Source organism: Mustela erminea, chromosome 5 (genome assembly GCF_009829155.1).
Source record: "Mustela erminea isolate mMusErm1 chromosome 5, mMusErm1.Pri, whole genome shotgun sequence".
Taxonomy (NCBI): domain Eukaryota; kingdom Metazoa; phylum Chordata; class Mammalia; order Carnivora; family Mustelidae; genus Mustela; species Mustela erminea.
The window spans coordinates 61,679,256-61,704,957 of NC_045618.1; the positions used below are offsets into that span (position 1 = coordinate 61,679,256).

General features: G+C 45.2%; 1 protein-coding gene across 2 annotated transcripts; it reads right to left on the reverse strand.

The window, feature by feature from the left end:
* Positions 1-748: 748 nt before the first annotated feature.
* On the reverse strand, positions 749-25,478 carry PPP1R14D (protein phosphatase 1 regulatory inhibitor subunit 14D). 2 transcript variants are annotated; one of them, XM_032343319.1, is made up of 7 exons: positions 24,687-25,478; positions 24,141-24,271; positions 14,851-14,979; positions 14,044-14,322; positions 1,466-1,549; positions 1,262-1,294; positions 749-1,063 (listed from the first exon to the last, which is right to left on the reverse strand). In XM_032343319.1, the coding sequence occupies exons 4-7, from the start codon at positions 14,296-14,298 to the stop codon at positions 998-1,000; spliced, it is 438 nt and encodes a 145-aa protein (XP_032199210.1). In that variant the 5' UTR covers positions 14,299-14,322; positions 14,851-14,979; positions 24,141-24,271; positions 24,687-25,478; the 3' UTR covers positions 749-997. The 2 variants fall into 2 exon arrangements, with proteins under 2 accessions (XP_032199210.1, XP_032199209.1); XM_032343318.1 differs by lacking the exon at positions 14,851-14,979.
* Positions 25,479-25,702: the final 224 nt, after the last annotated feature.

Here is a 25,702-nt window from a genome sequence, read left to right on the forward strand (position 1 = left end):
CAGTCCCATCCACCCTGGAGGCTGCATATGAAGTAGGCAATGGATACTCGTTCAACTGATCTGAACTGTGCATCTTGCTCTGGGCACCCCAGAGTAGCCCCCAGGCTCCACCATCTTGGATTCCTCAGCCTCCCTCATACTCAGGTGGTGCAGGCACAGACATTGAATGCCTACCTTGCTTTCTGCCTTACTTCCAAATGATGCCACCTCCCCGGGCTCCTGTCCCAACCTGCCAGCCATTCAGACCCAGTAGCTTTCCAGCAACATGCTCTTGAGCTGACTCCTGGCCTCTCAGCCTGTAACTCTTTATACCTGTCTGCTTAATTCCTGCTTTTTCTCTTTCTGCTGCTGGCTGGAGCCCGCTCAAGATAGTCCTCAACCTGATGCCTCCTGACTCATTTAGGGGGACAGGAAGGTTAAGCCTTCCCTGATGTCCCCAGACCCCCCACTAGGTTTTACCTGTTACCTCTCCTCTGGGATTCAGAACTAGTCTTTGCCACTTGGGCTCCTGTTGTCAGTGATGCAGGATGTGTGTGTGTCCTAGTCTTGTGCCCTCTTTGGCCTCCAGGCCTTGCTAGATCACGGGCTCTAAAGCAGAACTGTGATCTTCTCTGAATGCTCAAGGCCAACTTGGGTAGATGGACGGAGGAGGTGTGGATAGAGCCTGGTGGCTCAGGATGCTGGCCCTCTGGTATGTCACTTTACCCTCCCCTCCCCGCCCCTCAGGAAAGATATGCTGCACACTTCATTCAGCTGACACTCCCAAAGGTTTTATCCACTTGGCTGCCAAGGAGAGTACCAGGCAACAGCCATGAATGGCTTCCAGAAAGCCCAGCTATGACTGCAGATACACTAGGAATATCCAAATGTCTCTCCTCATCTTCCACGTTCCTTGTCTGTGTTCCATGGAGCTATCACCTGTGTCCTATCAGCCCAGGATTCAAAGGTTCAGGGACAGCCTGGCATGCTGAGGCTGCTGAAGGTAGTCTCACAAGGCTTATTTCTGAGGCCGACTGAGTCTCCGGAGTTTCTTGAGTTCACTGAGCAGCTCAGAGATAAAAGGCTGAGAGAGAAACAGGGTTAAGATCAAAGCATGGGGTCACACCCACCCAACACACTGCCCTCCATAATCTCCCCTGACCCCAGAGGGGGTCTCCAGAGCTGGGGAAGAGGAAAAGGACATAGGGCTCTCAAACAGTCCTCTTCATTAGCTGCCTCCCCTCTGGGTCCCTCTTACCCAGACCTGCAGAACATCCCTTACCTCTGTGGGGCGGGGGCAGTTTCGGAGAATAGCCTGGGTGGAAGAGAGCAAAGAGTGGGTCCCCAACCATAGCACTTTCCCACAGGCCTCCACTCAGCCCTCCCAGGAATCCTCCCCTCTGAACTGGTTCTCCCCACGCCACTCAAGAATGCAAAACCTGGCTTCCTGGGTTCCTCCCACTCTAAGCACAGCCCCACTTTCTACCTCCAAGTGAGTCTTCTGTTCCTCTGTGGATAGTTCCAAGAGAGCCTCCAGGTCAATCTCAGGCTCAGAAGGAGTGGGTTGATCCTGTTTGGGAATCACACGGAGTTCAGAGGGGCCTGGCCAGCTGGTGCTGGAGTAAAGTCACTGTCAGGGGTTCTTCCATCTCCTACCCTGCTTCCCACTTTCAGTCCATTTCCTCACCTTTCTCAAACCACCCATTCATTCTTCCATTCAGCACTTACTGAGGTCTTACTATCTTCCATCTGAAACAGAGCTAGGGTTCTTTAAAAAGAGTGCCTTTTGGGCACCTGGGTGGCTCAGTAAGTTAAGCATCCGCCTTTAGCTCAGGTCATGATCTCAGGGTCCTGGGATCGAGTCCCACATTGGGCTCTGCTTGACAGGGAGTCTGCTTCTGGCTATCACTCTCCCTCTATGCATTTTTTTTCTCTCTCTCTCTCAAATAAATAAAATATTTTAAAAATGCCTGTTTAGGGGCGCCTGGGTGGCTCAGTGGGTTAAGCCTCTGCCTTCAGCTTAGGTCATGATCGCAGGTCCTGGGATCGAGCCCCACATCGGGCTCTCTGCTCAGCAGGGAGCCTGCTTCCTCCTCTCTGCCTGCCTCTCTGCCTGCTTGTGATCTCTCTCTCTGTCAAATAAATAAATAAAATCTTTTTAAAAAATTAAAAATTTAAAAAATTAGAAAAAAATAAAAACACCTGTTTAATTTCAAAAGTTAGCATATCATTGGTAAGGATATAAAATAGTACAACAGTCTTGGAAAACAGTTTGGCAGCTCTTTAAAATGTTAAATATAGAGTTATCATCTGACCCGGCAATCCCATTCCTAGATCTACCCCTGAGAGAAAGGACTTGTCCACACAAATGTCTGCACATGAATATTCATAGCACTGTTATTCATAATAGCCAAAAGGTGAAAACAACACATATCTCCATCAACCAATGAATAGATAAATAAAACATCATGTAGCCATACAAAGTTACTCAGCAATAAAAGGAACAAAGCATGGATTCATGCTACAACATAGATGAATCTTGAAAACATTTTGTTAGTGAAAGTAGCCAGTTACAAAAGTCCATATGTTATATGGACATAATTTGTATGAAATGTCCAGAATAGGTAAATCCATGGAGACACAAAGTAGATTAGTGGTTGCCCTGGTCTGGGAGTGGTGATGGTAAGGAAGGAAGTGTGACTGCTAATTGGTACAGGGTTTCTTTCTGGGGTGATAAAATGTCCCAAAATTCAACTGTGGTTGCATAATCCTGAAGATAACTTAAAACTATTGGAAGTACACACTTTCAGTGGGTGAACTGTATGGCCTGTGAATCCTATCTCAATAAAGCGATCTTTAAAAGTTATTACAGGGCACCTGGGTGGCTCAGTGGGTTAAGCCGCTGCCTTCGGCTCAGGTCATGATCTCAGAGTCCTGGGATCGAGTCCCGCATCGGGCTCTCTGCTCAGCAGGGAGCCTGCTTCCCTCTGTCTCTCTCTGCCTGCCTCTCTGTCTACTTGTGATCTCTCTCTGTCAAATAAATAAATAAAATCTTAAAAAAAAATAAAAAATAAAAGTTATTACAGTCAGTGAAATAATTGAATCAATACAGAGTTTATAAAATTAAAAATGAAAGAAGCTTAAGAAAATGAGATGACAGGGGCGCCTGGGTGGCTCAGTGGGTTAAGCCTCTGCCTGCAGGTCAGGTCGTGATCTCAGGGTCCTGGGATTGAGCCCCACATTGCATCGGGCTCTCTGCTCAGTGGGGAGCCTGCTTCCCCACCCCCCCGCCCGCCCCACTCTGTCTGCCTCTCTGCCTACTTGTGATCTCTCTCTCAGTCAAATAAATAAATAAAACCTTAAAAATTAAAAAAAAAAAAAAAGAAAATGAGATGACAATCCATAGACTGGGAGAAAATATTCGCAGAGGATGTATCTGATAAAGGACTATTGTTCAAGAGACAAAGAGGGGCATCTGGGTGGCTCAGTGGGTTAAGTCTCTGCCTTTTACTCAGGTCATGATCTCAGGGTCCTGGGATCAAGCCCCGCATCAGGCTCTCTGTGCAGTGGGGAGTCTGCTTTCCCCTCTCTCTCTGTCTGCCTCTCTGCCTACTTGCAATCTCTGTCTCTGTGTCAAATAAATAAAATCTTTGGAAAAAAAAAAAAAGACAAAGAATTCTTGAAACTCAACAATAAGAAAGAAACCACTCAGCTGAAAAGTGGGCCAAAGATCTGAACAGATACGTCACCAAAGAAGATATGTGGATGGATGGCAAATCGCATAAGAATTGTTAAACATCCTATCTGATTAGGAAATTGCAAATTAAGACAACAATGAGAGATACTACATACCTACCAAATAGGCAAAAAATCCAAATCCGAATGCTGGTGAGGATATGGAATGACAGGAACCTTCATTTGTTACTGGTGGTAATGCCAAATAGTACAGCCACTTTGGAAGACATTTGGCAGTTTCTTACAAAACTAAATACACTCTTACTATTTAATCTAGTGATCAAACTCCTTAATATCTCCCCAAGTGAGCTGGAAACATATCTGCACAAAAAGGTGCTTACTTATAATTGCCAAAACTTGGAAGAAACCAATCTGTCCCTCAGTCGGTAAATGGATAAATCAACTGTGCACATCCCAGACAATGGAGTATTGTCCAGCACTAAAAGAAACGAGCTGTCAAGCCATGAAAAGACCTAAATGAACCATAAACATACATAATAAGTGAAAGAAGCCAATCTGAAATTGGCCAGTCATACATACTATATGATTCTAACTACACAACATCCTGGAAAATGCAAAACTGTCAAGACAGTAAAAAGATCAGTGGGATTAAGGGGGAAAGTGGGATGAACAGGCGGAGCACAGAGGATTTTTAGGGCAGAGAAAACACTCTTTATGATACTATCAATGGCAGATACATGCCCTTACATATTTGTCCAAACCCTTGAATGTACAATACCAAAAGTGAACCCTAATATAAGCTATGGACTTTGGGTGATTTTGATGTGTCAATGTAGCTTCACTGATTTTATCAGTGTACTGCTCTAGTGGGGATGTTGATAGTGGGGGAGGCTGTGCATATGTGGGGGCCCAGGGAATAGAGGAACTCTGTACTTTCTGCTCAGCTTCCCTGTGAATCTAAAACTGCACTAAAAATTAAGTCTATTTAAAAAAAAAGATGTGAATTCAATGGCCAAGTTCTAATAAACTTAGTGATTTACTGATTTGTCAAGGATTTTCTTAAGTGAAAGTGACACAGTAGTAAAGAATGTGACACTAGGGACGCCTGGGTGGCTCAGTTGGTTAAGCAGCTGCCTTCGGCTCAGGTCATGATCCCAGCGTTCTGGGATCGAGTCCCACATCGGGCTCCTTGCTCGGCAGGGAGCCTGCTTCTCCCTCTGCCTCTAGCCTGCCACTCTGTCTGCCTGTGCTTGCGCTCTGTATCTCTCTCTCTAACAAATAAATAAAATCTTAAAAAAAAAAAAAAAAAAAAAGAATGTGACACTAGTGTTAGGGGTTAGTTGGACAATTAGGGTGCCCGGACAGCTAAGACAGAACTGCACTAGTCTCCCGTTTTACCACTTAGACAAGACCACAATAGCATCCTGTCTAGCAGCCTCTGCAGAAGTGACATTTGCAAAACATCCTGAAGCCAAACAACCATAAAACATTTGTCACTGTCACGATTGAGGTAATTAGTTTCCAAAAGTCAGCCCAAAAAGACCATCAACACGTGAACAATAACCCAATAGGTAGACGGGAGCATGATCAAAGCCCTCACTGGCACACCTCAGCTGTCAGTCCACAGAGGCCCCACACTCAGGAGGTTCCAGAAAGTTCTGCAAAGAGCTTATAAAAACTCCCAGGTTTGAATGCCAAAACAGCAACCCTCTTGGGTCCCCTCCCTGTTTGGGAGCTTTGAACTATTATTGCTCAATAAACTTTGCCTTATTGCCCACTACTCTTCGATCTTTGTCTTCATTCTTCGAAGCACCATGACCAAGAACTGTGGGCACTAAGGGAATAAAAATTCCTGTAACATTAGTACAGGTGGGTGCCACTTTCCTTCTTATTTTGAAGTGTATTTATTTAATACAATTTAATACACCCAATGTAGGGCTCAAACGCACAACCCCAAGATCAAAAGTCGCGTGCTCCTCCAACAGAAACAGCCAGTTGCCCCACTGCCACTTTCTGGATTCATGCTAAGGGCCACCACTGTTTTTGCAGTATCAGTGCAAATGTCAATATAGTGAAAAAGGCAACTGACACCTCAGCGTTATTACAAAAATAACCATGAACCATCTGAAAGGGTCACCAGAATATGCTTCAAGAACTGCTGCCTTATTCATTTTCTAATGGGTTATTCATTTTTTCTCACTAAGGAGTCTGTTTTAATTCTTCTTATTATTTTTTTAAGATTTCTTTTGTTTATTTGACAGAGACCACAAGTAGGCAGAGAGGTGGGGGGAAGCAGACTCCCCGATGAACAGAGAGCCCGATGTGGGGCTCGATGCCAGGACCCTGGGATCATGACCTGAGTCGAAGGTCCCAGGTCACTGAGCCATGCAAGTGCCCCTTTAATTATTATTTTTAATTATTTTTAAAAGATTTTATTTATATAATTGATGGACAGTGAAAGAGGGAACACAAGTGGGGGCTGGGAGAGGGAGAAGCAGGCTTCCCATGGAGCAGGGAGCCCAAAGCAGGGGACAGGTGTCCTAGGACACCAGGACTATGACAAGAGCTTAAGGCAGATGCCCAATAACTGACTGAGCCACCCATGTGCCCCAAGAAGTCTTTTTTTAAAAATTCAGATTAGCGGGGCACCTGGGTGGCTCAGTGGGTTAAAGCTCTGCCTTCAGCTCAGGTCATGATACTAGGGTCCTGGGATCGAGGTCCGCATCGAGCCCCGCATGGAGCCCCACATCGGGCTCTCTGCTCAGCGGGGAGCCTGCTTCCCCCTTCTCTCTCTCTGCCTGCCTCTCTGCCTACTTGAGATCTCTGTCTGTCAAGTAAATAAATAAAATCTTAAAAAAATAATAAAAATAAAATTCAGATTAGCCCTAGCATTCATTTCACATATGATGGAAATACCATTTGTTGTTTTTAAGAATTTTTTAAATGTTTATTTATTTCTTTATTTACTTATTGAGAGAGAGAGAGTACAGGCAGAGGAAGGAGCAAGGGGGAGACAGAATCTCAAGCAAACTCCCTGGTGAGTGCAGAGTCCAACACAACCCTAAGATCATGACCTGAACCAAAATCAAGAATCTAAGGCTTGGGGCGCCTGGGTGGCTCAGTGGGTTAAAGCCTCTGCCTTCAGCTCAGGTCATGATCCCAGGGTCCTGGGATCAAGTCCCAAGTCGGGCTCTGCTCAGCAGGGAGCCTGCTTCCCTCTCTATCTCTGCCTACTTGTGATCTGTCTCTCTGTCAAATAAATAAATAAAATTAAAAAAAAAAAAAGAATCTAAGGCTTAACTGCCTGAGCTACCCAGGTGCCCCTGGAAATACAATTTATGTGTGGAGAAGGAGTTGGGGAAATACATGTTTCTATAGCTGAATGTAACTAATGGTCTTTTCCAGTGAAAAGAAATCTTGACGCTCCTTTTCCACCTCCTCCCCAGCTGCTTCTTCTCTTAATGCTTAGCGAGTTCTTCTCACACTGATTTGAATAAATATTTGATATTCACCTTTACGTTTTCTAAAGGTTTGATAATTCCACCTTTTCCTCTTGATTACTTAATCATTTAAAATCTTTTTTGACTACTATTAACATGGTACCATGAACTGGGGAACTTCAGTGAACAAAACAAAGATCCTATCCTCCAAAGGTCCACATGTTAGAGGCAGTTGTAGAGATACAACAGAAATAGATACAAAAAGTAACTAATGTATATAATTTGTTTAAAGGTTATTTGGGAGAGCAGCAACCTGGGTAGCTTAGTCAGTTTTGCCTTTGGCTCAGGCCATGATCCCGGGGTCCTAGGATCGAGTCCCATGTAGGGCTGGCTCCCTACTCAGTGGGGAGTCTGCTTCTCCCTCTGCCTCTCTCCCTGCTTGTGATCTCTTTCACTATCTCTCTCAAATAAATAAATAAAATCCTTAAAAAAAAAAAAAAACGGTTATTAGGGGTAACTCTTTGGATGATGTAAATTTCCTTATCTTGATTGGGGTAGTGTTATGTATGGCAAAGTGCATCCCAATGTACACTTCAGATTTTATTCTCTGTCAGTTACAACTCAAGAAAGTGGATTTTTTTAAAAAGGAAAGAAAAAAGAAAAAGAAGCCTCACCTGTCCTCTCATTCCTCCAACTGCCAACAAGTAACTGTGGTGAACAATTTCAGTCCTTCCATGGCTTTTTAAAATAAATAGTTCTAGGGTTCTAAGTTAGCTCTTTCACCCTAAGCTCTCAACTTTCCTTTTTGCTTTCTTAGTTTCTAGCTCATCTGGTTCAGCCTTCATTCATTTAATGCATATTTACTGAGTGCATGCTATCCTCCATGTATTGTAATAAGTACTAAGGCCATAATGCAAGACAAACACAAGCCCTTGAAAAGCTTACAGTCTCCTGAAGGATACAGACAAATGAAATGGCAGTTATAATACAGAGTGATAGGGTGCTTGGGTGGCTCAGTAGGTTAAGCCTCTGCCTTCGGCTCAGGTCATGATCTCACGGTCTTGGGATTGAGCCCCACATCGGTTCTCTGCTCGGCAGGGAGCCTGCTTCCTCCTCTCTCTCTTTCTCTCTCTCTCTCTCTCTCTGCCTGCCTCTCCCGCTACTTGTGATCTCTGCCTGTCAAATAAATAAAATCTTTCAGGGCACCTGGGTGGCTCAGTGGGTTAAAGCCTCTGCCTTCGGCTCAGGTCTTGATCTCAGGGTACTGGGATCGAGCCCCACATCAGGCTCTCTGCTCAGTAGGGAGCCTGCTTCCTCCTCTCTCTGCCTGCCTCTCTGCCTATGTGTGATCTCTGTCTGTCAAATAAATAAATAAACTCTTTTTTTTTTAATTTTATTTTTTTAAAGATTTTATTTATTTATTTGTCAGAGAGAGCGAGCGAGAGCGAGCACAGGCAGACAGAGTGGAAGGCAGAGTCAGAGGGAGAAGCAGGCTCCCTGTGGAGCAAGGAGCCCGATGCGGGACTCGATCCCAGGACGCTGGGATCATGACCTGAGCCGAAGGCAGCTGCTCAACCAACTGAGCCACCCAGGCGTCCCGATAAATAAACTCTTTTTAAAAATAAATAAATAAATAAACAAACAAAATCTTTCAAAAATAATAAAAATACAGAGTGATAGGCACTCTGATGAGATACTTCAAGAACACATGGAAGGGGAACATAACCAAGCCTAGGGTTTAGGAAGACTTCCTGGAGGAAGTAACTTCTAATCCGAGACCTAAAAGTTGAATAAGAGTTAACCAGATTATTTATATTTCTGGAAATGATGGAGTAACAGAGGCTGTATTTATTCTCCCAACATAAGTAACCACTAAACTAGGCAAAAATATATGAACAGTGTTTAGTCATTAGACAACAGGTTCTTCACGGCTACCTGAGAGAGAAAGGAAACAGAAAAGGCAAACTCTGTAACTGACCTGTACTTATTCCTAGAGGCAATTTCCTGACCACAGAGCAGAGAGGGAGGCCTCAAGCAGAGCACAGTGGTCTTGCTATATTAATGTGACAGAGATCAGAGCTCAGGGTTGAGGTGGCTGGAGGTTGCTAAACACAGCCGTGGAGAGGAGGGAGTTACGAAGAAAGAGACCTCCAGAGATCTGCATAAAGGTCCTCTTGAGTCTTTCCTGAACACAAGATGCACATTCATAAGGTAAATCCTCAAGAGGCCAAGCAGTGTGAGGCACCGAAGGTCCAGAGACGAACAGATCTCACACAGGACTGAGAGGCAAATCAAGCTCCACCCAGCCAGAGTGGATGGTCATCACTGATTATGCAGGAATTCAGTAGAGCCCTTACTGGGGGTTAAATTATTCTCTACGTTAAAGGCTACTCTAGACTCAACATAACTTAAAAACAAGCTTCAGAAGGATCAAACTGAGCCACAAGTAACTAAACCACCTATTAGAACAAGGTCCAATGCTTTAAAGGAAGAAAAAAAAACCAGTTACCCAGTAACATAAAACTCATAAAATGTCCAGTATACAAACAAAAATCACTAGTCATACCAGAAGCAGGAAATGTGGCCTATAAAGGGGAGAAAAATCAGTTAGTAGAAACTGATCCAGAAATGACAGATGGTGGAATTAGCAGATGAGGAAAAGACAAACACAGTAATGAGAAAAATGAAATATATGAGAAAAAAGCCAAATGGAATATCCAGGAATGAAAAATACAATATTTTTGTAAAAATTTTATTTTTAAGTAATCTCTATATGCAGCGTGGGCCTTGAACTCACAACCTGGAGATCAGGAGTCACATGCTCTACCGACTGAGCCAACCAGGTGCCCTGAAAGATGAAATATTTTCAATGAAAAATTTACTGGATGGAGTTAACAGCATATTTGGACGTTGCCAAAAAAAGAATCAGTTCAACCTAAAGATATAGTGATAGAAACTAGCCAAGATGAAACACAGAAAGATGAGGTGCCCGGGTGGCTCAGTTGGTTAAGTGGCTGCCTTTGGCTCAGGTCATGATCTCAGTCAGGGTCCTGGGACTGAGCCCCACATAGGGCTCTCTGCTCAGTGGGAAGGCTACCTCTCTCTCCCTCTGCCTGCTACTCTGCCTACTTGTGCTCTCTCTTTAGCAAAACAAACAAACAAATAAAATCTTTTTAAAAAAAGAAACACAGGAACGCCTGGGTGGCTCAGTTGGTTAAGCGGCTGCCTTCGGCTCAGGTCATGATCCCAGCGTCCTGGGATCGAGTCCCACATTGGGCTCCTTGCTCGGCAGGGAGCCTGCTTCTCCCTCTGCCTCTAGCCTGCCAATCTGTCTGCCTGTGCTTGCGCTCTGTATCTCTCTCTCTCTCTCTCTAACAAATAAATAAAAAAATCTTTAAAAAAAAAAAAAAAAAAAGAAACACAGAAAGAAAAAAACCTTGAGAGGTTGGGGAGGAAGAAGAGAACAGAGCCTTGATGACCTGTGGTGTGATACTGAGTGGTCTCACATATGTGCAGTTGGAATCCCAGAACGTGGAGGGGGAGGGGGAGGCTGAATAGTAAAACTGCCTTCGAATTACTAGAATTCTACCTCTAAAAAAGTACAAGTCTGACCCCCCAAAAAAACCTTTTCGTACCACCTGTGATATTATCTACACGTATTTTGGATATAAGGTAGTATATTACTGAGAGTCTCTGGAGTTGAGAATATGGGCTGATATCATGATCCAAATATTCCTTCCCTAAATGTCAAACAACACTTGCTGGGCTGAACAAGTGTGTTAAACCTGTGACTTGATGTTTCATGAAGGGGTTTCCTGCCAGATGCTGCCGGACTTGACTCCATTCTCACCTTCACTCCATCCTCAGTGCCCTTCCTCCTGACCTCTCTGCCATGGGAACCAGCAGTGGAGTAAGGCCCAGGAAGGAGCTCACAAGCATCAATTCACATATTCGTTAAGAATACTTTTTTAAGGTTGGAAGTCTAATAGATGGTTTCTTAAGATGTCACCGCATCAGAAGGACTACATCAAAATGCCAGCTGCCACCAGAAAAAGATAGTGTCATAGAAGCTATAGGAATGTTTTCAAAACTCTGGGGTGGTCAACAGTGTACTGTGCTGATGTGTACATTATATTTGGTCCCAAGACAGTGATTGGTGACCTTGGCAAGAGCTCCCAATAGAATGGTGGGAACAGAAGTCAGGTTCCGGTGGTTTGAATAGTGATAGGAAAAGGAAAGGTAAGTGGGAGTGTAGACAAATCCTTTAAGAAGTCTTGTCCTAAAGGAGACATGAAATTAGGGGTAGGAACTGAGGAGGGGCTGCATTGTTGAGCAAAAGTCTCCTTAAAATAGGGGTGCCTGGATGGCTCAGTGGGTTAAGCCTCTGCCTTCAGCTCAGCTCATGATCTCAGGGTCCTGGGATCGAGCCCTGCATCGGGCTCTCTTCTCAGCGGGGAGCCTGCTTTCCCCTCTCTCTCTGCCTGCCTCTCTGCCTACTTGTGATCTCTGTCAAATGAATAAACAAAAAAATACTTTAAAATAAAATTTAGAAATAAAAAAAAAAAGAGTCTCCTTAAAATAGGAGAAACTTATGAGTGTTTAAAGCCTTGCTTAGAAGCCAAATCCACACTCCACCTCTGGACAATAGGAGCACTAGGGCCCCAAGTCTGTTTTGTTGAACCCAGACTTGGTTCCTCTGAAGACTCCAAAGCAGCTTTTAAACTCAGTGAGAAGGGGGGGGGGGGGCCTCCATCAAAGTAAAGTTGGATCTCTTTAAACCAAAGTGAACAAGTAGTAATGCAAGCCTGGAACCCACAGTGCTCTCCAAGATGAATATGTTGAAGAGAGTCCGCTGCACGGAGACAGGCTCTATGATGGTCACTCTGTGACGGACACACTGTTGCCTCAATCTGTCCCAAGATGACCAGCCACCTGGGGCTTCCACAGCCACTTGGCGGCTTCCTGCTGAAAACAACAGGGATTGGGAGAGGAACTGCCACCTAGCACCTTTGGACAATTGCCATGGCAACCGCAGGCCAGGTATTTTATTTCGGTCATTGCCTGGGAGTGGTCCTCCCACATATCCTGTTTTCCAGTGTTATGAGCTCATTATTGTGCAGCCCTCCCCCTGCCCATTGATCTTACAAAACGAAATTCTTTGTCTAGTATCTTTCTCTGATGCCTAGAAAAATTTGCTCTGAAGTGTCTGAAATATGAGCCTTTTTATGCAAGTGCATAACAATCTGAAACTGAAACTGATCCAGGGAGGGAGGGAGCCTGCAGGATAAAAGGGCAGTGGAGGCTGAGCAGAAGCAGGTGGAGAAAGTGTGCGTTTCCTGCTCCCAGCTCCAAAGCATCTCCCTCCCCTGCACGAGGGAGCCCAGGATGATGCAGGGGACATGGTGGACACCTGGACCACACCAACATATGACCCAGTGAGCTTCCCAAGACAGCCTGGGCTATATGGATCATTCTTCTCCACCCCAACCGCAGCACAGCCCTTACCTGGAAGAATGACGAGCCCCTGCCCCAAAAGGAAAAGAAAGAAACAGAGTCAAGAAGGAAGAGAAAGAAAGACCAGGGTATGTAGAGGAGGACTCCTGGGCTGGTTTGGTGCAGTGGTTCTCAGCAAGCCACATACTAGAATTAACTGGAGCCAAAAAAAAAAAAAAGGGGACGCCTGGGTGGCTCAGTTGGTTGAGCAGCTGCCTTCGGCTCAGGTCATGATCCCAGCGTCCTGGGATCGAGTCCCGCATGGGGCTCCCTGCTCGGCAGGGAGCCTGCTTCTCCCTCTCCCTCTGCCTGCCACTCTGTCTGCCTGTGCTCACTCTCTCTGACAAATAAATAAATAAAATCTTTTTAAAAAAAAAAAAGACAAGTGTCTGGGCCCCACCCTAATAGATATAGTCAGTTGGGGTGCAGTCAGGTCATCGGGTTTTTTCTGAAGTACTTCATGGGTGGAGAACCACTAAGCTGTTCCCCTAAGTGTCCGGGCTTTATAGGCAGAGCCCCAGCTGCAGCTCCTGGTCTCTTGGTTTCCTAGTCGTGTGACCTTGGGCTCCTTTGTTACTCAACATCTCTAAGCTTCCATTTCCTCCATGGTAAAGCCTGTCTACCTGAGGGAGGAGTGGGGAGGACCTACACGAGGCACTGTGCCTAACAGAGTTCAGTGTTAAGAACGTTACTGTCGTTGTTGAAACAGCAGTGGTGACTACTCTAGGGTCCTGAGTTTTAGTTACCTGAGGAAGAAAGTGCCACTGTCTCGTGACAAGGGGCAGAGACCTGACCTTTCCTCAGGGGGAGTTGAGGGTAGTCAGTCAGAGCCAGGGCTGAGGACTTATTCTAGTCCAGTGCTGTTCACTTTGAGAGGATGGAAATGTTTCTCTATCTGTGCTGACAAGATGGCAGCCACTAGCCACGTGGGACTATGGGGCACTTGAAATGTGGCCAGTGTGAATGAGAGACTGAACTTGGCATTTTATTTAATTTTATTAATTTGAAAGCCAATAGCCACAAATGGCTGATAGCTAGAGTGCTAGATAATGCAGCTCTTGACCTGTAGATATTTTGAGGATGAGAGGAAGACAGAAAATTAAAAATAGCTCTTCTGTTTCACTGGAGCTTCAAAATGTCCCACAAAGAAGATACAAAAGGCATTGGCAGGTTCATTTTATAGATTAGGAAACTTAGTCTCAGGGATATTAAAACAACCTGGCACAGATTTTTTGAAGAGCATTAGAGGCAAGGCAGAGCCCAGACCAGAGGGAGGCGGATTTCGGGACTGCGAATCTATCGTCAGCAGTTGGGAGACGCTTTCTCTCTATGGGAGCATCTCATATTGGCCCTCCAGCTCCTCCTGCGGTCTCCCGGCAGGCTCTCTCCTGGGCACCCAGTGTCCTCCCCCCACCCCCGGCATCGTGTCTCTCACCTGGAAGAGCTCCTGAACTTTCGCGTCCACCCACTGCTCCATCTCCAGCCAGCGCTGGAGCTGCCCCCGGTCGTACTTCACCGTCAGCCGGCTGGGTCTCCGGGACCTGGACACTTTGGAGGGGTCGGCGTGGGACTTTGATTCTGAGTCTGTGGATGACGTCCTCCTCCTCCCAGAAGTCCAGTGGACTTTCTTACTCGAGTTCTCCCCATCGGGGTTGGGAGATGTGCAGGAAGCTGGGCTTGAGGACAGCATAGAAGGACTGGCGCGAGCCAGGACCTGGGAAAAACTGCCAGTCAGAGCAGGGGTGCCAAGGAAGTGAGGAGCTGAACAGAGGGAGAGGCCAGCAGGGAAGAAAGGAAGGGGGAAAGAGGGAGGGCCAAGGCTCCGGGAAGGGCGGAGGGTCAAAGATCAATAGGACTTTCTCTGGTGCTGGGAATGCCCATCTCCTGGCTCCTTGCTGCCACTGAGTGGCATGCCCGAGCTGTGCCCCAGGCTTTTTGCAGCTGCTGGAGCCCAAAGTGATTTCAACCTCAGATAAGCAATGGTCAAGAACATGCCATGCCTTGGGAGGAAGAAGAGATGCTCTGGTCCTGCGGGGTGCAGGGCTCTGATCAGTGCTCTATGGCCAGTTGTGAAACAGGACCGGAGTCACAGTCACCTGAGAGCCCTCAGCATCCCATCTTCCTGGGACTAGATCCACCTGGGCCCTGAGGAGCTGCAGTCAGATGGATCCTGCAGGAGCAGGGTCCCCAACTGGTAGGTGCTCTTGCTCAGAGTGGCGCACTGGCAGGGGCAAAGTCTCACCAGGGGTAGTTAGACGAATCGTTCTCTCTGGGCCTCGTCAGGTCAGGACCCTCTTGTGTCTGGGCATGTCTGATTGTGAGCTGCCTTATGGATATGGAAAGAAAGAGGTGCTCCTCTGTCAGCCTGGCCCTGTGCTTGCAAAGATAAATTAATCAAGCTCGTCCCCCATGCAAGTTCCCCAGAGGCAACTGCTTGGGAATCCATGTTTATCATCACATGACCCTCCCCCCCCCGACTCAGGTCCTTCTTGACACAAAGGAAACCTGCAGACCTAACTTTTACCCTGGTAATGAGACTAATAGCTCTAAACATACAGTACTTGCATTCTAAAGGAAGCGTATGTTTGTTCAGTCTTTTTTAACAAATTTTTTTTTTTTTTTTTAAGAGAGAGAGAATGAGAGTCTGAGCAGGAGGGGCAGAGGGAAAGGAAGACAGAATCGACAGAATCCCCGTTGACTGTGGAGCCTGATGCGGGGTTCCATCCCAGGACCTTGAGATCACCACCCAGTCGAAATCAAGAGTCAGACCCTCAACTGACTGCACTAGCCAGGTGCCCTGTAACAAAAAATTTCTAAAAGCTTTTTACAAAAGTTACAGAAGAAACACTGTCATTTTTTAAAAAGATAAACAGTTCAGAAGGACAAATGAAAAATGGAAGTTTCTCTGCTCTCCCCAGCCCCACACCCCAGATGCAACCCCACCAACAGCTTCTGTTTTTAATTCTCCAGTAATCACCACTTATCCTTTTGTATAATATATTTGTCCATTCTAGACAGTATCTCTTGTCTTCTCCCTATGAAGAACGGGAAATTAACTTTGTCATCCCCCTTTACTTTCTACATTCCAATATTTGTTTCTAAATTTCTTTTTAGGTCTTGCAGTAGTTGCCTTTAAAATGCTGAGCTTCGGGGTGCCTTGGGTGGCTCAGTGGGTTAAGCCGCTGCCTTCGGCTCAGGTCATGATCTCAGGGTCCTGGGATCGAGTCCCGCATCGGGCCCTCTGCTCAGCGGGGAGCCTGCTTCCTCCTCTCTCTCTCTGCCTGCCTCTCTGCCTACTTGTGATCTCGGTCTGTCAAATAAAATAAATAAAATCTTTAAAAAAAAAAATGCTGAGTTTCAGGGTACCTGGTAGCTCAGTCAGTTAAGTGTTTGCCTTTGGCTCAGGTCATGGTCCTGGAGTCCTGGGAGTGAGCCCCATGTGGGGCCCCCAGCTCAGTGGGGAGCCTGCTTCTCCCTCTCCCCAACCGCTTGTGCTCTCTCTTGCGCTATTTCTCTCTCTCTCTCAAATAAATAAATAAAATCTTTAAAAATCAAATAAAATAGGGATGCCTGGGTGGCTCAGTTGGTTGGGCAGCTTCCTTCGGCTCGGGTCATGATCCCAGCATCCTGGGATGGAGTCCCACATCAGCCTCCTTGCTCAGCAGGGAGCCTGCTTCTCCCTCTGCCTCTGCCTGCCATTCTGTCTGCCTGTGCTCGCTCTCTCTCCCTCTCTCTGACAAATAAATAAAATCTTTAAAAAAAAATAATAAAAATAAAAATAAAATAAAATATTGAGTTTCTGTTTCCAATGTATCAACTTAAACCATCATACACTGACTCCTGAAAGAGAGCTTTAGATAATAGCCAACAGATGAGCCTTTTTCTTTTTTTTTTTTTTTTAAAGATTTTATTTATTTATTTGACAGAGAGAGATCACAAGTAGGCAGAGAGGCAGGCAGAGATAGAGAGAGGAGGAAGCAGACTCCCCGCTGAGCAGAGAGCCCGATGCGGGACTCGATCCCAGGACTCCGAGATCATGACCCGAGCCGAAGGCAGCAGCTTAACCCACTGAGCCACCCAGGCGCCCCGCTGAGCCTTTTTCTTTTTAAGATTTATTTATTTGAAAGGGAGGGTGAACACTCTATGAGCTCATGACATGAGCCAAAACCAAGAGTCAGACGCTTAACTGACTGAGCCACTCAGGTGCCTCTAATAGATAAGTCTTTAATGATGAAAAACTTTGGGGCTCTAAGTTAACAGAGGCGGAGAGATATTTGAGGGCTGCACCCCAAGAAAGCAGCCTGGAAAAGCCCAGACTTTGGAGGAAGGCTGACAGATCTGAGTTTCAAACTCAGCTTTTTACCCTGTTTTGCAAAGTTTTATAACCTTCACATTCCACAACCTCTTTGAGTCCATTTTCTCATCTGCCACATAGGGTTTGGGGGGAAGATTAAATGAGTTAATATATGTAAATATGATGTCCAAAACAGAGTTCCTTCTCAAGAGACATCCATTCCCTTCCTTTAAAAAAAAAAAAAATTATTCATTTATTTGACACAGAGGATGAGAGATCACAAGCAGGCAGAGAGGCAGGCAGAGAGAGAGGGGGAAGCAGTCTCCACTTTTTTTTTTTAAAATTTGTTTTAAGATTTTATTTATTTGGGGCACCTGGGTGGCTCAGTGGGTTAAAGCCTCTGCTTTCGGCTCAGGTCATGATCCCAGGGTCCTGGGATCGAGCCCCGCATGGGGCTCTCTGCCCAGCAGGGAGCCTGCTTCCATTCCTGTCTCTCTGCCTGCCTCTCTGCCTACTTGTGATCTCTGTCTGTCAAACAAATAAATAAAATCTTAAAAAAAAAAAAAGATTTTATTTATTTATTTGACAGAGAGAGCACAAGCAGGGGGAGCGGCAGGGCAGAGGGAGCGGGAGAAGCAGGCTCCCCACAGAGTAGGGAGCCTGATGTCAGGCTCCATCCCAGGACCCTGAGATCATGACCTGAGCCAAAGGCAGACACTTAACTGACTGAGCCACCCAGGCGCCCCTATTCCCTTCCTTTCTTTGCCTTCTCATTCTCTGCCTTCCTAGTGAGGTTCTGTCTGCCAAAGGCTTGCTGAGGGATTTCTCTGCAGCGGTTTCATTCCTGGGCCTCTGTGGGAGAGAGTGGAAATGAGCAGCAGTGGGGAGGCCTCTAAAATGTAGCCTCAGTCATTCAGTGTCTGCCTTCTGCTCAGGTCAATGTCCCACGGTCCTAGGATCAAGCCCCACATGGGGCTTCCCTGCTCCACTGGGAAGCCCGCTTCTCCCTCTCCCACTCCCTCTGCTTGTGTTCCCTTTCTTGTCGTGTCTCTGTCAAATAAATAAATAAAATCTTTGGGGCCCCTGGATGGCTCAATGGGTTAAGGCTCTGCCTTTGGCTCGGGTCATGATCTCAGGGTCCTGGGATAGAGCACCCCATTGCTCTCTGCTGAGCAGGGAGCCTGCTTCTCTCTCTCTCTCTCTGCCTGCCTCTCTGCCTACTTGTGATCTCTCTGTCAAATGAATAAATAAAATCTTTTTTAAATAAATAAATAAATAAACAAACAAACTAACTGACTCTTTAATAAATAAATAAATAAATAAATGATCAAATGTAGCCTGTAGACTCAGGTGTTACTTTGATGACCATTACACTCTGTGCGGGGCAGGTATTATTATTCTCATTCCCTCGTCTTCCGTTTCCTGTCTTGTGAAAAGTTCAGGAGCACTTTCAGGAAAAGGAACCAGATCGGAAGACTCAATGGATTTTGTTCATTCATTAACTCATTCACTTAATAACAAAGATTTTAGGAGGTCCTATAGTAGGCCAAACATTATGCTCAGGCCTGGGGATTGGCAATCCAAAAGAAACTCTGTCCCCACCTTCATGGAACTTACAGTGGAGTGTAAAAATAAACCAATGTTAATCAACTAAGCAAAGAAATGTAAAGCTGCAACTGTATTTAGTAATCTGAAAAAAAAAAAAAAAAAGGTAAAAGGTGCTCTAAGAATGTCTACTGAGAATGTGACCTAGCAAGTGGTAACAGTTTGAACTGAGTTCTGAAGGATGCATAGGAGTTAACTAGGCACAGGGACCAGCAGGAGTGGATCTGGCAGAAGTCAGAGCAAATGCAAAAGCCCTATGGCAGGAGGGAAATGTTGAATACAAGGATTAAAAGGTCAATGGGACTGTAACAGAGAGAAGGGAGGGAAACACAGTCTTGAGGCAGAAAGGGTGGAGGTAATCTACACAGGGCCCTGTGATCCACATTAAGGAATTTTGTCTCTCTCCTAAGCACATTGGGAGTCACAGCAAAATCTTGAGCAACAGTGGTGGGATAGGCTGACACGTTCAGACTTAAATTTTCAAAATCTCACCCTGCCGGTTAAATAGAGAATCAGAGGGTACAGAAAGTCTGAAGGAGATCAGTTAGGAGACCACTGCTGTAGGGCTTGACTGGGGGAGGTAGTATTGTCAGTAGTGAGAAGGAGACAGTGCAGAACTACTTAGGGGGTACTATTTAATAGAACTTGGTAATGGAATGGGGACACAACATAGGCAAACTTCATAGATGCCCATACACGGACACAGATAGGTTCACGTGTGGAGCTTTTGTGAGCCTGTTTCCTCATCTGTAAACTGAAGGCTGGGGAGATTTTGCAAGAGCATGAAGAATGGCCCCTGTGAACCTCAATGGCACACAAATGAGTTACGCCCATTGTGTATATGTTAGGCTCTTTATTAACATTCTTCCATTTCTGCACTCATACACATCTCACTGGCCTATGCATGTCACCATTAATCAATTAGTTTGCCCAAGATAAGGGAATCATGCCCTGAGATAACATGGAAAGAAAAAAGCACCAAGACCTCAGGGCCACATCAGGATGGGCAAACAAAGAGGGTGCCGGCCTGGGCAGAGGTAAGGGTGTCTGTCTGCCCTGCTCCCTGGCTTGACCTAGGTCCAGTGGTGGGATAAAATAGGCCATGGGCAGACACCATCAGAACAACACTGCTCTTAAATGCGTCTTCTTTGGGGCGCCTGGGTGGCTCAGTCGGTTAAACATCTGGATGGAGCCCTGGCATTGGGCTCCCTGCTCCGCAAGGAGCTTCCTTGGGCCTCCTTCTCCCTTTGCCTCTGCTGCTCCCCCTGCTTGTGTGCTCTCTCTCAAATAAATAAAATCTTTTTAAAAAATGTCTCTTCTAGGGGTGCCTGGGTGGCTCAGTGGATTAAAGCCTCTGCCTTCGGCTCAGGTCATGATCCCAGAGTCCTGGGATTGGGCCCCACATTGGGCTCTCTGCTCAGCGGGGACCCCGCTTCCCCCTCTCTCTGCCTACTTGTGATCTCTCTCTCTCTGTCAAATAAATAAATAAAATCTTTTTTTTTTTTTAATTTTATTTATTTATTTGACAGAGAGAGATGACAAGCAGGCAGAGAGAAAGGAGGAAGCAGGCTCCCCGCCGAGCAGAGAGCCCGATGCGGGACTCGATCCCAGGACCCTGAGATCATGACCTGAGCCGAAGGCAGTGGCTTAACCCACTGAGCCACCCAGGCGCCCCAATAAATAAAATCTTTTAAAAAAATGCCTCTTCTAGGGGCACCTGTGTGGCTTGGTGTGTTAAAGCCTCTGCCTTCAGCTTGGGTCATGATGCCGGGGTCTGGGATCTAGCCCCACATTAGGCTCTCTGCTCGGCGGGGAGCCTGCTTCCCTTCCTCTCTCTCTGCCTGCCTCTGCCTGCTTGTGATCTCTGTCTGTCAAATAAATAAATAAATAAAATCTTTAAAAATAAAAAAATTTAAAAAAATAAAAATGCCTTGGGGCGCCTGGGTGGCTCAGTGGGTTAAAGCCTCTGCCTTCGGCTTGGGTCATGATCCCAGGGTCATGGGATCCAACCCCACGTCGGGCTCTCTGCTCAGCAGGGAGCCTGCATCCCCCTCTCTCTGTCTGCCTCTCTGCCTACTTGTGATCTCTCTCTGTCTGTCAAGTAGATAAATAAAATCTTAAAAATAAAAAAAATAAAAATGCCTCTTCTTGGGGTGCCTGGGTAGTTCATGGGTTAAGCCTCTGCCTTCAGCTCAGGTCATGGTCTCAGGGTCCTGGGATGGAGCCCCGCATTGGGCTCTCTGTTCAGCGGGGAGCCTGCTTCCCCCTCTCTCTCTGCCTGCCTATCTACCTGCTTGTGATCTCTCTCCGTGTCAAATAAATAAATAAAATCTTTTAAAAAATGCCTCTTTCTTTCCTTCTCTTATTAAAAATGTTTATTTGGGCACCTGGGTGGCTCAGTGGGTTAAGCCGCTGCCTTCGGCTCAGGTCATGATCTCAGGTGCCTGGGATCGAGTCCCACATCAGGCTCTCTGTTCAGCGGGGAGCCTGCTTCTCTCTCTCTCTCTCTCTCTCTCTCTCTCTATGCCTGCCTCTCCATCTACTTGTGATCCCTCTCTGTCAAATAAATAAATAAAATCTTTTTAAAAAATAAAATAAAATAAAAATGTTTATTTATAGGGGAGCCTGGATGGCTTAGTCAGCAGAGCATGCAACTCTTGATTTCAAGATCATGAGTTCAAGGCTCAATGTAGGATGTAGAGATTACTTTAAATTATTTTTTTAATTTTTTATTATAAAAGAAAAACATGGGGGTGCCTGGGTGGCTCAGTGGGTTAAAGCCTCTGCCTTCAGCTCGGGTCATGATCCCAGGGTCCTGGGATCGAGCCCTGCATCAGGCTCTCTGCTGAGCAGGGAGCCTACTTCCCCCCTCTCTCTGCCTGTCTCTCTGCCTACTTGTGATCTCTGTCAAATAAATAAATAAAATCTTAAAAAAGAAAAAAGAAAAACATGTTTATTTCTAAGTTTTCTAAAACATTAAAAATTCCCCAGTCCCACCACATAAAAACCACCACTGCTAACTGATACTCTGGCAAACTTCCTTTCAGTCTTTTTTCTATGCGTATATAACATAGTTGAGAAAATGCTAATACATAATATATAGTTATTAGGGAAACTTTAAAAACCATTATTGTGGGCGCCTGGGTGGCTCAGTGGGTTAAACCGCTGCCTTCGGCTCAGGTCATGATCTCAGGGTCCTGGGATCGAGTCCCTCATCGGGCTCTCTGCTCAGCAGGGAGCCTGCTTCCTCCTCTCTCTCTCTCTCTGCCTGCCTCTCTGCCTACTTGTGATGTCTCTCTGTCAAATAAATAAATAAATAATCTTTAAAAAAAAACCATTATTGTTATTATTCAGGAAATAAGTTTAAAAAAGACATGTTTGTTGTAGAAAATTTTAAAATATAGATTTAAAAAGAAAAATATAAATGATATGTCTGGTGTATTTATTTTCCATTTTTCATAGAGCTTTGCTTGTTTTAAATTTTAATGAAGTTAGATTATTTTGTAACATAAGCATGCTGTTTGATAATTTAATATCTTTTGCATACCTTTTGTACCACTAAGTAGTTTTGTACATTGCTTTTTCTTTTCAAGATTTATTCATTTGAGAGAGAAAGAGTGTAAATGTGTGCATGCGAGCAGGGGGTGGGGGTAGGCAAAGGGAGAGGGAGAGAATCTCAGGCAGACTCCCCACTGAGCATGGAGCCTCATGTGGGACTCAATCCTACCACATGAGATCACGACCTGAGGCAAAATCAAGAGTCCTATGCTTAAGGGACTCAGCCGCCCAGGTGCCCCTATATATATCTTTTTTTGACACTACAGAGTTTAAAAGTTTGGACCATGACTCAGAGTAACGAATTCATTTACTATCACAATGTACACATATACAAACATGAAATGGAAATTTCTTATAAAGCAAAACTTACCTTTCCTCTGATATTTTCTTTTTTGTTGTCTGTTTTGTTTTTTGTTTTTTTCCCTCTGATACTTTCAAATTGATTTCATTTTATTTTTTCAAATGCTGACAGCAAGTCAGTTTGTTTTTAAGATTCACTAATGGATTTCAACCCGTTCTCTTAGCAATTCCATGATATAGTTACTCAATCCCCTGTTATTAGATATACGGACTGCTACCAATTTCTTGCCATTATAAATAACTCTGTTCTAAACATCCTTGTAACTATGCCTTTGTTAGAATTCCTTGATTTTTCTTTTCCTTAAGAGAAATTTCTAGAGGTGGAACGACAAGGACAAAGGATGTATAAAATTTTAGGGGAGGTTAATATTTATGGTCATAGTAGCTCCTTGGAAAGTTGTACCAAATAAACTGTTTATAGTTTGATATCCTAATTTTTTCAGTTAATGAATGTTAGTTATATATTGCTGCGTAACAAATTACCCCCAAATTTTGCAGCTTACAACAGTAAGTATTTACTCTATCACCGTTGTAACAGGTGGCTTAACTGGCTCGCCTGGGTCAGGGATTCTCAGAAGGCTGCAAGTCAGCTGCTGGTCGGGGCTGTTGGTCAGAGACATTAGTTCCTTGCCACAAGGACCTCTCTAGAGAACGACTCACCACATGACAGCTAGCTTCCACTAGAGCCAGGGCACTGAGAGGAGAATGGCGGCAAGCAAGACAGAAGTCACAGTCTTTCTGCAGTCTAAACCAGGAAGTGACATTCCGAGACTTTTGCTGTATTCTACTCACCAGAAGCCAGTCACTAGGCCCAGCCACACTCAAGGGGAGAGGGTTACATAAAGGCATGAATACTGTAGGTCTGGACCACTGCTGGCTATTTAGAGGCCCCCTATCATGCTGGAATATTGTGGGAGCTGACACTAGTAGAATTCTTTCAAAATGCCCGTTTTAGGCATCATCTGAGAGAAACTGTCTCCTTTAAATAAAGACTGAACCAATGACAGCAGCCTCACCTTGAAAAGAATTACATTACTGGGGCTCCTGGGTTGCTCAGTGAGTTAAAGCCTCTGCCATCGGCTCGGGTCATGATCTCAGGGTCCTGGGATCGAGCCCCATATTGGGCTCTTTGCTCAGCGGGAAGCCTGCTTCCTCCTCTCTCTCTCTCTCTCTGCCTGCCTCTCTACTTGTGATCTCTGTCTGACAAATAAATAAATAAAATCTTTTTTTTTTTAAGAATTACATTACTTTCCCCAAAATTCCTGATGAAAATTTGTTGGTTCTGCATTATCAAGAGAAGTCATGGGCTTTGACTTAGATCATTAAAACTGGAATTTTATTTAGGGGCACATTAGTGGCTCAGGCGGTTAAGCATCTGACTCTTGGTTTCAGCTCATGTCATGATCTCAGGGTCCTGGGATCCTGCCACACATCAGGCTCTGAGCTCCGCGGGGAGTCAGTCAGCTTAAAGAGTCTCTCCCTCAGCACCTCCTCACCGCCCCAGTCACAAACATCCTCTCTGTCTCTCTCAAATAAGTAAGTCTTTACAAAAAACCGAACTGAAATTTATAAAATGTAATGCTTATGGATCATTAATTAGAACTAAAATTTAGTCTATAAATGTATTACCCCTCTATTTCAATTATTATTGTCACACAACGAACCACCCCAAAATGTAAAGGTGTAAAACAAACACAGCCTGTAAATTTACTTACCATTCTGCATCTTGGGCGGGGCTTGGCAGGAGCAGTCAGTCTCTGCCAGCCAGCTCAACTGGAGATGAGGATGGAAGATGGCTACATGCAGCTACTCAGCAGGGGCGGGGAGCTGGGAGATGGCTGCACTCCTAGTAGTGGGAAAGTGTAGTTTTTGATGGCAGAGAGACTTGGAATAAAATTCTGGCTCTGTTACTTTTTGCAGGTAACATTTACTGGGCATTCATGGTAGCAAATGTTTATCTGTGTTAACTCATTTAAGCCTCCTAATAACCTATGAAGCCCCACATTGTATGCAAGGAAACCAAAGCACAGAGAGGCTAACTAACTTACCAAAGGCCACACAGAGAATAAATGGCAGATGATAACTAAACCCAGGGACCTGAGTCTAAAGCCCACCAACTCAACCCCTATCCAGCCTTGCCTCCCACTTTGCTCTGTGATCTCAGTGGAGCTAGTGAACTTCTCTGCAAAGTGAAAACTGTTCTCAGAGTTCCTGTGAGCATTAGTAATCATCTCTGTCAAGTGTGCTGGTTAGTGTCTTACCTCAAGGTGATTTGCTCACCACATGAAAATGAGTTTTTTTGCTTCAGGCAAGTTAAATTCTGTGGTGAGGGCAGAAGGGCCAGCTGAAGTCAAAGCTGCAAGTGCTGTAAAGTCCAGGGTTTAGGCACTAAAGCAATGGAATTGGCTTACCTAGATGTCAATCCTCACTCTGCCACCTGCCACATTACCTGTCACAACCTGCCTGTTCATCTGTATATTGGGGATAAAAATAATACCTGCTTTCTTGGTCTGAGTATATGGGGCAATGTTGGGAAGTGCTCAGGAACCTAAGGGTTTGGGCACTGTCAATGCTTGATGAATATAGGTTTTCATAATGGTGTGGATGGATGTAATGATCAATCTATGGTTATGTAATGCTACCAAAGGTAATAGTCTCCTGTGTTAGGATTCTTGTGTGTATAGTGTACTGGGAAGGCAAAAATCGACTCACAACAAAATCCTTTCTTCCCAGTAACTGCACAATCATTTGCTTCACTCCCAGCATAACATCCTTGCCCTACATCCACTGTGCTGGGGGAAGTGGGAGAAAAGCAGAAAATCCAAAGAAGGGGGACAGACCCCAGATTCCCACCCCAACACCCAGAAGGTAGACAGCTGGGGGATGTTGCAGTTCAGCCAGAAAAATGATCAACAGGTTGGCTACAGGACTTAGTAGGTAAAGCTGCTCTACATGAGAAATTAGGAAGAATGTTCCACTGGGTGGGGTTTGTTAAGTCATTGTGAAAAGGTGTGGAATCTCTTTTTTGGGAGAGCATTAAGAGGACCCGTCTTGCTCTGCAGGAATAGTCTTTAAGAGGAGTTCTTCACTCTCGGCTTCAAGGAGCTCACGGTTCTGTGAACGTCATTATCTAAACTACTTTGGTGAGCTGGAATCTCTAGCTTTCAAGGATGGCATTCTGCAGGAAGAGAATGGCCAGCTCTTGACTAGGAACAGCTTCTTCGTGAGAGAGAAAAGGGAACCTGTGCTCCAGGGGACGAGGCAGCAGACCACTGAG

Bases quoted from the DNA above. Each gene is read 5' to 3' on its own strand.
- PPP1R14D (XM_032343318.1), bottom strand. The intron at 1,550-14,043 runs GTGAGAGACACG...ATTCCCAAACAG, and splicing joins AAGTTCAGGAGCTCTTCCAG to GATCAACCCACTCCTTCTGA. The intron at 1,064-1,261 runs GTAAGGGATGTT...TTTCTCTCTCAG, and splicing joins ACTGCCCCCGCCCCACAGAG to CCTTTTATCTCTGAGCTGCT.